We start from the raw sequence: 12455 nt of genomic DNA, 5'->3' as shown, positions 1-12455 counted from the left end.
AAATTTCTTAAAATATATATATTTTGTTTTTGTTTAGCCAAATTAGTTAACAAGCATGGATGTTTGTTTAAGCAAATAACATATGCTGTAATGTTATTGTTTCAGTTGAATAAATCTATGTAAATTGTTGTTATTAAGGTAATGATTATTTTTCTCCTTCCTAAGTACAACAGTAAAGTTGTCCAAATATGAATGATTAACCTATTAAACTGGGGATAAAAAACTAGTATGAAAAGTTGTTATTCTAAAAATCTTCATCTACTTGCATATTAAAGTTATACCAGCATGGGCGTACCCAGGATCAAAACTAGGGGGGGGGCAAGGGGAGGGGCCAAGGCATGGAAGGGGAGGGGCCACAAAGTGGGCGGGAACAGCGAACTCGCGCTCCGCCGGGCTGTGCCCCTCCCTAGCAGCAGGGCTGGTGGGCGGAGGCGGAGCCCAGCCCAGCGGAGCGCGAGTTCAGCGTTCCTGCCCGCCGTGCCGCGCTCTCTGGTTCCCCGCCGCGCTTGGCCTTGCCAGAGGGCGCGACGGGGAGCTGGAGGGAGGGCACAGCGGGCGGGAACGGCGAACTCGCGCTCCGCCGGGCTGTGCCCCTCCCTAGCAGCAGGGCTGGTGGGCGGAGGCGGAGCCCAGCCCAGCGGAGCGCGAGTTCGGCGTTCCCGCCCACCGCGCCGCGCTCCCTGGTTCCCCGCCGCGCTTGGCCTTGCCTGAGGGCGCGCCGGGGAGCTGGAGGGAGGGTGCGGCGCGGTGCGGCGGGAATGGCGAACTCGCGCTCCGCCGGGCTGTGCTCCGCCTCTGCCCACCAGCCCTGCTTCTAGAGTAGGGCAGCTGCCCTAACTTGCCGCATGGTGGGTACGCCCTTGTATACCAGCAAGAATTAGTCTTTATGTAGAAAACTATGATTTAAATCAAGCCTTACTGACTAGTGATTTAAATCGTGATTTAAATCGTGATTTAAATCAGTTTGATTTAAATCAAATCCACCCTGCTGCAGGCTGGGCAGTTGGGAGACAGGCTGGGCAGCTAGGAGATGCCTGATTTTTGCTGAAATCTAAGGCTGTGGCTATGAGGTAAGCAAGACTCTTTTAGGGTGTTATTACTGTGAACCCCTCCATCATAGGCTTAGATTGTATAGATGTGTAAGTAAACCATTTATCATAAAGACTCCACAGTCTCTGCTGTGCCTCATTCCAAAGGAAACATGAACACTAGGTAAGTGCCTGGAAACCTTGAAATCTCACACTGCTCAGAGATTTGGGTGGCATGCAATAATATGCCCCACCCCCAAAAAATCTATTTGGCTGCTGCCTCACTACTACTTGCCTTTAGGAAAGGCAAGAAGAGAGGAGGACTTCTTTGTTTTCCAGCATTCTTACCAAGCATCTCTGTTGCTTAGTGAGAAATTTGGGCAGGGTAATGAAATAAACCACTCTTAAGGCGGTCCCCATGCTCACATGCAACACCAAACCACAATTAAGGTCAGTAAGCCAACAAACTTTGGCTTATTTTCACTAACAAACCATAGTTAAAGCACTGAGCTGTGTTCAGATGTAATGGTAGGCCATGGTTTAATGTGATCTATGAACCAGGTCTAAGTGTTACATCACAGGTGTGTAACATTAGCCTGATGGATATTTCGTCCTTGCAATGCACCCTTGAAGAAGCTGTGGGAGATAAGCAAGGGCTTAACCTTTCACTTGCCAGTAACTTTCATCCTGAAATTTACCACTGTACCTAGGTTCCAGCCCCATGTTTGTGAAGTAAACACTGGGCTGAAGCCAACAACTGGGAAACATCTTAGGAGTAAGCAAACCTCTGTGGAAAAGCAGTTACTGTAGTGGGGAAATAGATGAGCAAGCTGTCCTTGTCCACAACTTTTTCCAGATACAAATAACCTCTGAGGGTTTCTATAGCTGTTTAAAGACCAAAACAACAGAATGGGAAGTCACTCACTTCCACTAAACTGTAGTTAGTCGATAAAAAGTTTATCTGCTTTTTTTCTTTTTAAAAGGTACATATATTACAATCTGTAACTGGGTCCTCCCAAAACTAACATTCAAGACTTTAAACAGGGTTGTAATGCTCCAATTTCTAATATTTAGAAATTGATAATAATAATATCCAATGCTAATATTTCTTTCAATATACTTTTTAGCATGATGATAATATAGTTTGATGGCGATACCTGACAAGCTGGTGCAAATGTCTTCTAGTTACATCATGAGTGAAAACACCCTGAAGTGAAAGAAAGGGTAAACAACATTTCCTGAGCGTTTATGTCAGGTAAAAGGGTAAGGAGGACTACATTAATGGCAGAAAGATGCACAATCTATAAAATGTCTTTAAAGATAGACACTGGTGCTGCTGCAAGGTATTTTTGAATCAGCATGGCCATACAACTAAATAGCAGCTTGTAAAAATAAATAAAACTTGCAAGTCACCAACTTGCATGGCCCAATTAAATTTCCAAACTATCCCTCACTGCCAATGAAGGATCAGTGTGTTGACTGTAATATTGCCTGTCATTTGCTGTTTATGTAATAAGTTTCCACCCATTCCTTAGTAACATTATGCTGTACTGTATTAATATCTGGAATGTTACAGCCATTTTGAAACATGGATAATGTTTCTGGCTTATGCAGAACTTACAGTAAGTCACTAGCAAGTAAACAAGGGTGAGCCCATGTTTATGTGGCATATTTAAAGGATTTCCGTACTGTTCCTTCAGCAGAAAGTTTCCAGAGCAGTTCCCAAGAGACAACATCAACAAAAACCCAGGATAATGTTCTGAGGATGAAATGGGGAGGAGGAGAACTGTTTACATCACCTTGAGCTCATTGGAAGAAAAGGTAGCATTGTACAGTGGTGCCTTGCTTAACGAATGCCCTGCTTAACTAAATTTCCGCTTAACGAAAGGTTTTTTCTAGTGGAGGTTGCCTCGCTAGACGAATTCATTTTACGAAAAAATTGTCTAGCGAATCGCGGTTTCCCATAGGAATGCATTGAAATTCAATTAATGCGTTCCTATGGGCAAAAAAAAAAATCAAAAAAAATTCAATGCATTCTTATGGGATTCGCTAGATGAATTTTTCGTTTTAAGAAAAGACCCGTGGAACGAATTAAATTCGTCTAGCGAGACACCACTGTATATAAATGTAATAAATAAAAAGGCCTGGGAGAGTACAAATGTTTTCACCTGGCATTGGAAAGGTAACATAGGTCAAAGTTGAGTCTCTCTGGTAAACGAATTCCAAAAGTGGGATGCTACAACTGAAAGAGCCCTAACACTGATATTTAACCACAAGAGAGAGAGAAATGTAACTCATTGGAAAGAGAGGTATTTTAAATATCTGCCTGTCTTCGAGCACTTCTAGACTAGAAACTAGAAGCTGAAGAATGGGAAGTTATATCTCTAAAAGAAACAGACTTCCCTTGTGGAGATTGCTCTTCTCCTAGGAGGGGGGTGAACACAGGCCAAGCAGGAATCATGCTGGTAGAGGACAGCAGAGGAGAATGAAATACCAGTACATTACTACACAGACACTCACATTCTTCCTTCACATCACTGAGCATATTGCACTTAGGTATGTCTACTTGCTAGTCAGCTTCTGAGATTTCATCAGTCATCTCTTATCCATTAGCACTATCATCCTATGGGGAAGAACTGTAGAGGATGTTATTTGCTTGAAGTCAGTGTCTTCATTGTGCTAACTTCTACACTCTTGACCAAAATATTTTCTCATACAGAACTGCAAATCCTTGTGGTTGCAGCTGGGGGTGCTTTCACACAGCAGTTTTCTATGGACTGTGTACTTCTCAAACATGCATGTTTTTTGCAGTGCCACAGAATAGCAGGGTGGATTTGATTTAAATCAAACTGATTTAAATCACGATTTAAATCACGATTTAAATCACTAGTCAGTAAGGCTTGATTTAAATCATAGTTTTCTACATAAAGACTAATTCTTGCTGGTATAACTTTAATACGCAAGTAGATGAAGATTTTTAGAATAACAACTTTTCATATTAGTTTTTTATCTCCAGCTTAATAGGTTAATCATTCATATTTGGACAACTTTAGTGTTGTACTTAGGAAGGAGAAAAATGATCATTACCTTAATAATAACAATTTAAATAGATTTATTCAACTAAAACAATAACATTACAGCATATGTTATTTGCTTAAACAAACATCCATGTTTGTTAACTAATTTGGCTAAACAAAAACAAAATATATATATTTTAAGAAACTTACACTGTCAGCCTAGCCTACACATGAAAAACTTAAATACTGTCCACTCAAAACAATCAGAAAAATATTGTTTCTATTCTATTCACTGAACTTCTTGAAACTTAGCACTGAAGGGGTTGTTTCTGTATTCATAGGTTTGTAGAACAATAGGATTAAGGTCTTTTTCTCAACTCTGTTCATGTTATAACATTTTTGCTGTGAAGAAGAGGCATGTGATCTCTGTTGAGTCAAATTCAGTTTTGAGAACTGCAAAAGTAAACCAAGCATCTGTGATAATATCTTGTAGGCAGAGCAACTGCCCAATAATCTTACAAAAACTTCTGGAAGAGCATGACATTGTGAATTGATTAATGGAATTTATTTACCCAAAAATATAAACATATACAACCTTATTCTACATAATTAAAAAAACTAATCTTTATTTCATGATGGAATAACCTTTGGATGGTAATATATTTTCCTCAAAAAGCATTTTATTTTAAAAAATCCAATTTAAATCAAAAAAATCGATTTAAATCAAAAAAATCCGATTTAAATCAAAAAATCCGATTTTTTTTATTTTTTTAAAAAAATCATTGATTTTTATCCACCCTGCAGAATAGTGTCTTCATCAAAGTGCTATCCCGTGCTTTTCAATTTAATTCGGATTTATTGTTTCAGAAGGTTTATTTCACTTACTGCCTTTTTCGGGTAAATAGTAAAGTCAGGTTAAATAGGAAAATATGGGGTGGCATTTGGTTGAGGTCAATCATCTGTGAACACTGCACAAAACCACATGCATGAGCAGCACCAAGTCCATAATCAACTGCCATGTGGAAGCACTCTGGGATTTTCACCTAGGTTGGTCTTAGATAAAACTTCTATCCCATGAATGCAATAGTGACTCATTCTAACACTGTCATGCAGATTTCTCTCAAAGCATGAGCGTCCTAAGCCTTGATATTATCACACTAGTAGAAACACCCAAGTAATTGTATTCAAAAGCAAATACTGTCCTTAACTTCTTTGTTTTGATTTTAGTCATCATAAAAAGCAAAACTGAAATATTGGCCTTCCTGTACCACAATATGGGACCCCAAAACAGTTCACAAGCATAGTTTAATATGTAAGAATAAAACAAGTTACATAAATAACCTAACTAAAACAAGGAATGATGGAACAGAGCCACATCATAAAATGAGGAGCCGACACTTTTCAGTTAAGCTTGTCAAAGGCACATTGGAACAAGGCAATCTTATATGTCAAAATGTCAGAGAAATATCTGCCTTGCACTGGAGTGGCCCATTTCACAATGAGCATTCAAAACACATAGTGAGTTTGTTAGGAAATAAAGTTAGAACAAGCTCACCCACAAACTGCTTCATAACCACTAAATTAGTCTAGTGATTCATCTTTGCTGTTAACTGAGACAGGGCAGTTGCTCTAATACCTCAACTATAAGCATGTCAGTCTAATTAGAAGGTTGTGCCCATCTAAAATGAATGCAATATTTTAAGAGTGATGTCCAGATGGAAGTAAATCAAACAGATGATGACCAGGATGCAAAGGGTCCGCAACAATTTCCTCTGCTCTCTTCCTAGCTTGGACAGCATAAAGTGTCTCTATTGGGGGCAAACTAACACCAACTACCCTTTCTGCAATTCTTATTGCTCGTTGGAGCCTTTTCTGATCCAGCTTGTGTAGGCTGTGCCATACCAGGCAGTAATAGAATTACAGAGAACAGTTTCAATAATACCTCTGTAAACTTGGATCAACACTTCTTGGGGCAATTTAAATTTTCTTAGTTGTCACAAGAAATACAACCTCTGGTGGGCCTTTTTAATAATACTATTGATGTTGCCTAACCAATTTAAGTTATGAGAAATTATAGAGCCCAGAAACGTAAAGGACTCTACTACTACAACCATGTTACCAAGGATGGAAAGTGGCGGCAAGATGGAAGAGCGCCTTCTAAAATTGATTACCATTTCCACTGTCTTTTGGGCATTTAGCACCAAGTTATTCCTGCTGCACCACGAAACAAGATGGTCCACTTCCCGTCTACCCGGTAAGGTAGTCCAAGGGAAAAAGGGGCAAGGAAACAGAGCCACGTGGGTCAAGAGAAAGACATAGCAGGAGCAGAAAGAGATCTGGTTATTTCAGTGTCCCTCAAAAACAAGCAATCTCATTGTCCTTCAGTGGCTGAAGGAAGGGGAGAAGGAGATTTACACTGTCTCCTGGTTGGATAAAGACATACAAGAACAATTCACATGCCATGCTGATTCAAACCATTACTTAGCACAAACATGTACGTTCTGAGAGAGAAGATCACGGTCACTTCACTTCTCCACAGGTCTTGCTGTTGCTGCTGCGAGCTAAGCCATGGTTTCATGGGTGTAGACAGGGGGGGGCAGGAGGGGGCAGCTGCCCCCCCCAGAAGCAAAAAATAATTGTATTTTACAGACCATAACCAATACTTTGCCCCTCCAAAAACTGAAGTGGAAAGGGCTTTGCTTTAGCAAGAGCAGCTCTCCACTTGCTGGGGGCGGGAACACAGCTGTAACAAAAACACATCAAATAAATAAAGCAAAGTGGCTACCAGTACTTAAGCAGTTAAGACAATGGAGCAGAATATCCCTTCAGGCAAGGTCCACCCTATTCACCCTATTGTTATTCAGTGGGAGTTGTTAATGGGCATTCAGGGATCGCATTAACAGTTCTATTGGCGATTTAATGAGGGTGCAGAGGATTCAATTTAACTAAGGTGGCCCTGCAAGGCTAAAAGGAAGTGAATAAGAAGGGGGGGGGGGCTGTAGCTTTGATAGACACAGTGATGTTTATAAAAAGCATTGGTGTTCCAGTCTGCCCCTCCTCCTGCATCTGTATACTGTAAATCAGGGGTGGCCACCTCCCAAGAGACTCTGATCTACTCACAGAGTTAAAAACTGGGAGTGATCTACCCCCTTTTGGGGGGTTCAGGTCAAAGCTGTTGAGTTTTTTTAAGGAAGGGAAGCCCTGTTTTGGGGGGTTTAGGTCAAACTTGTTGAGCTTCTTTTAGGAGGGAGGGAGGCCCATTTTTGTTTAGGGCTTCAGGTCATAGTTCAGCTTTTTTTAGGGAGGAGGAAAAATTTGGGTGAGCTTTTTTTAGGGGTGCCAGTGATCTAGCAGTGATCTACCACAGACATCCAGTGATCTACTGGTAGATCACAATCTACCTGTTGGACGTGCCTGCTGTAAATCAAGCAGAGAGAAAGCTGCTTACAAGGCTCCTGTACAGGTGTACCGGTATCTTCCTCTTGCTGCAGAGTTCTAGCATCACAGCGTCACCCAGAGGCACCCACAAATGTGAGTTATCCCTCTCTCTATTTCTTCCTTCCTTTCCTCCCTCTTCCATCCTCAATAAAATACTGGGGGGGGGGGCAGATAAGCCCCACATAGAAAGCCCATCAACATGGGGGGGGAGGACTCTTTAAAATACAGTATTTACCAGTAATTTCTTTTTTGGGGGGGAGGCACCTAGGCCTCTAGGAGTTGGCTGCTATGCCTAGGACAATTCAAGAAAGCAGAATCATGCATATGCTATGGTAATATATCAATAGAATCATGGAATTGTAGTCGGAAGGGACCAGAAGGGTCATCTAGTCCAACCCCCTGCAATGCAGGAATTTTTCCCCAATGTGGGGCTTGAACCCACAACATGGTTGAAATATTATGCTGATATGCAGCAACGCCTCGGAGCCATCGAGACTGCGGCCCTGTCTTGCCTCGCCCTCGCCTGCCCTGCCACCCCCTCTCCCCTGCCCGACCCTCCCATCCTCTTGCTGCAGAGTTCCAGCTTCACAGCATCACCCAGAGGCACCCACAAATATGAGGTATCCCTCTCTCTATTATTCCTTCCCTCCCTCCCTCTTCCATCCTTAATAAAATACTGGGGGGGGGGCAGATAAGCCCCACATAGAAAGCCCATCAAAATGGGGGGGGGTGACTCTTTCAAATACGGTATTTACCAGTAATTGGGGGGGGGGAGAGGCACCTAGGCCTCTAGGATTTGGCTGCTATGCCTAGGAGTAGGACAATTCAAGAAAGCAGAATGATGCATATGCTATGGTAATATATCAATGGAATCATAGAATTGTAGTCGGAAGGGACCACAAGGGTCATCTAGTCCAACCCCCTGCAATGCAGGATTTTCCCCCAAAGGTGGGGCTTGAACCCACAACATGGTTGAAATATTATGCTGATATGCAGCAACGCCTCGGAGCTGTCGTGACTGCGGCCGTGCCTTCCCTCGCCCTCACCCGCCCTGCCACCCCCTCTCGCCTGCCCGACCCTCCCGTCCTCTTGCTGCAGAGTTCCAGCATCACAGCGTCACCCAGAGGCACCCACAAATATGAGTTATCCCTCTCTCTATTTCTTCCTTCCTTCCCTCCCTCTTCCATTCTTAATAAAATATGCGGGGGGGCAGATAAGCCCCACATAGAAAGCCCATCAACATGGGGGGGATGGCTCTTTCACATACGGTATTTACTAGTATTTGGGGGGGGGGAGGCACCTAGGCCTCTAGGAGTTGGCTGCTATGCCTAGGAGTAGGACAATTCAAGAAAGCAGAATGATGCATATGCTATGGCAATATATCAATAGAATCGTAGAATTGTAGTCGGAAGGGACCACAAGGGTCATCTAGTCCAACCCCCTGCAATGCAGGAATTTTTTCCTAAGGTGGGGCTTGAACCCACAACATGGTTGAAATATTATGCTGATATGCAGCAACGCCTCGGAGCCGTCGTGACTGCGGCCGTGCCTTGCCTTGCCCTCGCCCACCCTGTCACCCCCTCTTGCCTGCCCGACCCTCCCGTCCTCTCCAGCCAAGCAGGGTAGCCGCCGCCGTTGCCAGCCCCAGAAGCACAAGGTGGCTGCTGCCGCCGCTGCCGCCACCACGATGTCGTCAGGCCAGCTGGCCCTGTAGCCCCGCCCACGTTCCCACTTTGTGGCCCCGCCCCTGAATGATCATGGCTTGCCCCCCCCTAGTTTTGATCCTGGCTACGCCCTTGCATGGTTTGGCAGTATTATATCTGAACTTAGGCTCATGGTTTGTCTCACTCAGATAAACTACTAGTGGAAAACCAAAGAACAAACTTTCACTGCATGTCATAGTTTTACTGGATCAAGATAAGCAAGTCTGGGTTTGGACTTAAATAATAAGTCAAACCACAACTTTGCTTGCAGCAGTGTGGCAGTAGCAGGACAAGGAGAGGAGCAAAGAGCCCACGACCTTGTCTCCAGGAACCTACACATTTGCTTGTTCATGCTAAGCCATGGTTAATTTTAGGATTACATGAACCAGGTTGCAATAGGAGGGGCTTGGAAAGAACCCAAGAATCAATGAACTAGTTGGATTTCCATTTTAAGCCACTCTTAGCTATGACTAAATTGATAAGTAATAAAAACAACACCACAATGTATGAATCACATTTTACATGTGTTTCAAGGCAATTTACAAACATAACATAAACCAACTGTTTTTGTAATATACTACACAATCCTGAAGGTTCTCCTTTATAATGCAGCCTAGCTCCAAAAACTTTTCATAGAAGTGATGCCCCAGAAGTTGAAGCTTTGTTTTAAAAAATACTTCTCTGTTTAAGAAGAAGCAACTCCCTCTTGCACTGCATCACACATAAGGATCGGTTCTTATAAAAGAACTTTGTACACAACTGCAAAATGCATGTATATCCACACATTATGAGGGGGACCTGTACAAACGTAACTTAATACCAGTATATACACAAGCAGTGTGCAAGAAAGGAAAAAGTTATCCCGTACATCTCCTTTAAAGGGAAAAGGCATGATTTCATGTGCACATAGATCTTTGATAATCACACAGTATTTTGTAGTCGAGTAGTTTGCTTTGGTAGCCTGCCCATGAGATTTCATTCATACACCTATCAGTTCTAAGCCACCATTTGGGGAATCACTAAAATATGTGTGTGTGTGTGTGTGTGTGTGTGTATATAAAGGATTCAAAAAGTCTTAAAGAATATTGATCAGTCTTCTTGGTCTATCTTCCATATCCTTTGCAGGCATATTCTGAGTTCGCTTAAAGCATTATTTTCACTAAAATGAAATGCTGAGCATCTTCGCTCAAGAAGAATGAGAACGCCAATTCAGAAAGGGCACAAATGCCTGTAACTTTTAAAGTGAGATAGCTTAGGGGGCCAAAGCACTAAACCTTACTGCTATCCTGGAATACGTAACACATCCCTAGTTACCTAGAACACGTAATACCAGCATGCCCATGAGTAAAGGATTTAAACACCTTTTCCTGGAATGTGTGGAAATCGGAGTGAGAATTTATGGACTTGTGAAATATTTCAGAGGCTACAGAAGCAGGCCGCTAAACGCTCAAGTCCGGATCTCATCATTTAGAAATCTGAAGATTCCCCAGTGCACCGCCCAACAAAAAAAATCTGAATGGGTGTCCTTTGCCGCGGTGGTTCTGGGTTGCTATAACAAAAGTACCCTGAAGCCGCCGCTTGCTGGAGAAAGGACAAAGGGATTCACCACCCCTTGGGAGTATTGGGTAGATTTCCCTTTCCTTCCCTAGAAAGGAACCAAAACAAAGCTCTCCTCCCAGAGAAGGTTAAGGTCTGCAACTCTCAGATTTGTGCGGAGCCTCCCAGCTGCAAAAAAACACGCGAAGAGCCCCGTAGGAAAGCCATTTCTCTCGGGCCCATTGGGCTGTGCCAGCTCCGGGAACCATGGATCTCCTCCGGGAGACCCCCCCCCCAAGGCAAGGCCTTCAATATTGGGGGTCGCCGATCTGAGAGGCAGCGTGCGATCCTAACCTTCCCAAGCGCAAAACAGGGAGCCTTCGCGGCCCAATTGCGTGCAACCTGGAGGAGGCACCGCATTTGAACTGGAATAAACCGCTCGCAGCTTCCCAGCCCCGCATCCCACTCCTCCTCACCAGCCGGTCTCGTCTTCCCCGCAGCCGGCCAGCCGCTCAAGCTCGTCGGGCTTCAGCGGCTCCACTTCGTCCAGGAGGCTGGCGTTCTCCCCGGCTCCCCCCGACACCTCCGAGCCGCTTCCTCCTGCTGCTTCCTCGCTCGGCGGAGGCCGCCTGGGCCCGGCCTTGTTGGGGCCCAGGCAGCGGCTCTCGAGCCCCAGCACCAGAGGGCTGCTCCTGACGGCGGCGGGAGACGGCGGCGAAGGCGACTGCGGGGCACCGGCAGCCGCCGCGGTCAGAGGCGGCGTGCAGGCTCCCGACCCTCCGCCGCCGCCGTGGTTGTTGCCCAGCAGCCGTTTGGGGCTGCCTCCCGGAGCCCCGGCGGCGCTGCGAATGCGGAGCTGCTCGTTCTGCTTCTCCAGCTTCTTCACCAGCTCCTGCAGCTTCCGCACTTCGGCGTCGGCGTTCACGTTGGAGTTAATGTCCTCCATGGCGCCCCGCGGCTCCACCCAACCCCCGCGACCCTCTAGCCTCACAAGGCAGCGCGGGCTCCTGCTGCCGCCGCCGCCGCCGCCGCCTTCTCGTCCCTCCCTCTGTCAGGCGAAGCTGCCCCCCCTTCTTTCCCCTCACGCTGAGGCGGCCGGCTATCTCCTGAGCTGGCCTAGGCGATGCGGGCCCCCTCTACATGGCCGGGCGGGGAAGCGCAGCCTCGCCTCTCTCGACTCCTGCTCGGTAGGCTGGGCTGGGCCGGGCCGAGTCAGCTGCGCCGGTGGCGGCCCACAGCGGAGGGAGGCGTACACGCATATCCGGCCGCGGCCTCCCCGAGGACGGCGGCCGTCGCCATGTCCGCCCTTCCCTCTCCGTTCCTTCCGTGTGTTGGGGGGGGAGGAGCTTTCCCTTCCACACCACAGCCCCGAGCTTCGGGCCGGCGGCGGCCTGCTTGAGGCGCGAAGAACGGCGCGAAGAACAGGGCGGCGCTTGGACAATAGTGGCGGGCGATGATTTCATACTCGTACAAAGTCCTCGAGTCACACCGCGAGCTGCTGATGCCGCTTAAGGAGTCGTTAATGGCAGACATAGCCTTCCCCCTACCGGCTGAGAAAGCGCCCCCGGACTTTAAATGTCATGAATGTGCCTTCCCGCGCCCCATAGCTGCCAAGTTATCCCTTTTTTAAGGGATTTTCCCTTATGCTGAATAGGCTTCCTCGCGAGAAAAGGGAAAACTTGGCAGCTATGGCGCCCACCCACATTTACTTAGAAATAACTCCTAGGCATCTG

The 12455-nt window shown here is 45.7% G+C and overlaps 1 protein-coding gene across 5 annotated transcripts in view; it reads right to left on the bottom strand.

Moving 5' to 3' along the window:
- The window catches only part of SLAIN2 (SLAIN motif family member 2), a 38362-nt gene extending 26259 nt beyond the window's left edge, over window positions 1–12103 (bottom strand). For 2 of the 5 annotated variants that reach the window (XM_035111983.2, XM_035111986.2), the window contains exon 1: window positions 11199–12096. In XM_035111983.2, coding sequence (XP_034967874.2) covers window positions 11199–11668 — 470 coding nt within the window. In that variant the 5' untranslated portion in view covers window positions 11669–12096. Of the gene's footprint in view, window positions 1–11198 lie in introns of all 5 variants that reach the window. The other 3 variants (XM_060278887.1, XM_035111985.2, XM_035111984.2) reach the window with 3 other exon arrangements.
- Between the last annotated feature and the right edge of the window lie 352 nt (window positions 12104–12455).

Source organism: Zootoca vivipara, chromosome 9 (assembly GCF_963506605.1).
Source record: "Zootoca vivipara chromosome 9, rZooViv1.1, whole genome shotgun sequence".
Lineage (NCBI taxonomy): Eukaryota > Metazoa > Chordata > Lepidosauria > Squamata > Lacertidae > Zootoca > Zootoca vivipara.
Note: the sequence above shows the minus strand (reverse complement) of the source record. Positions and strands in the feature narration are given on the sequence as shown.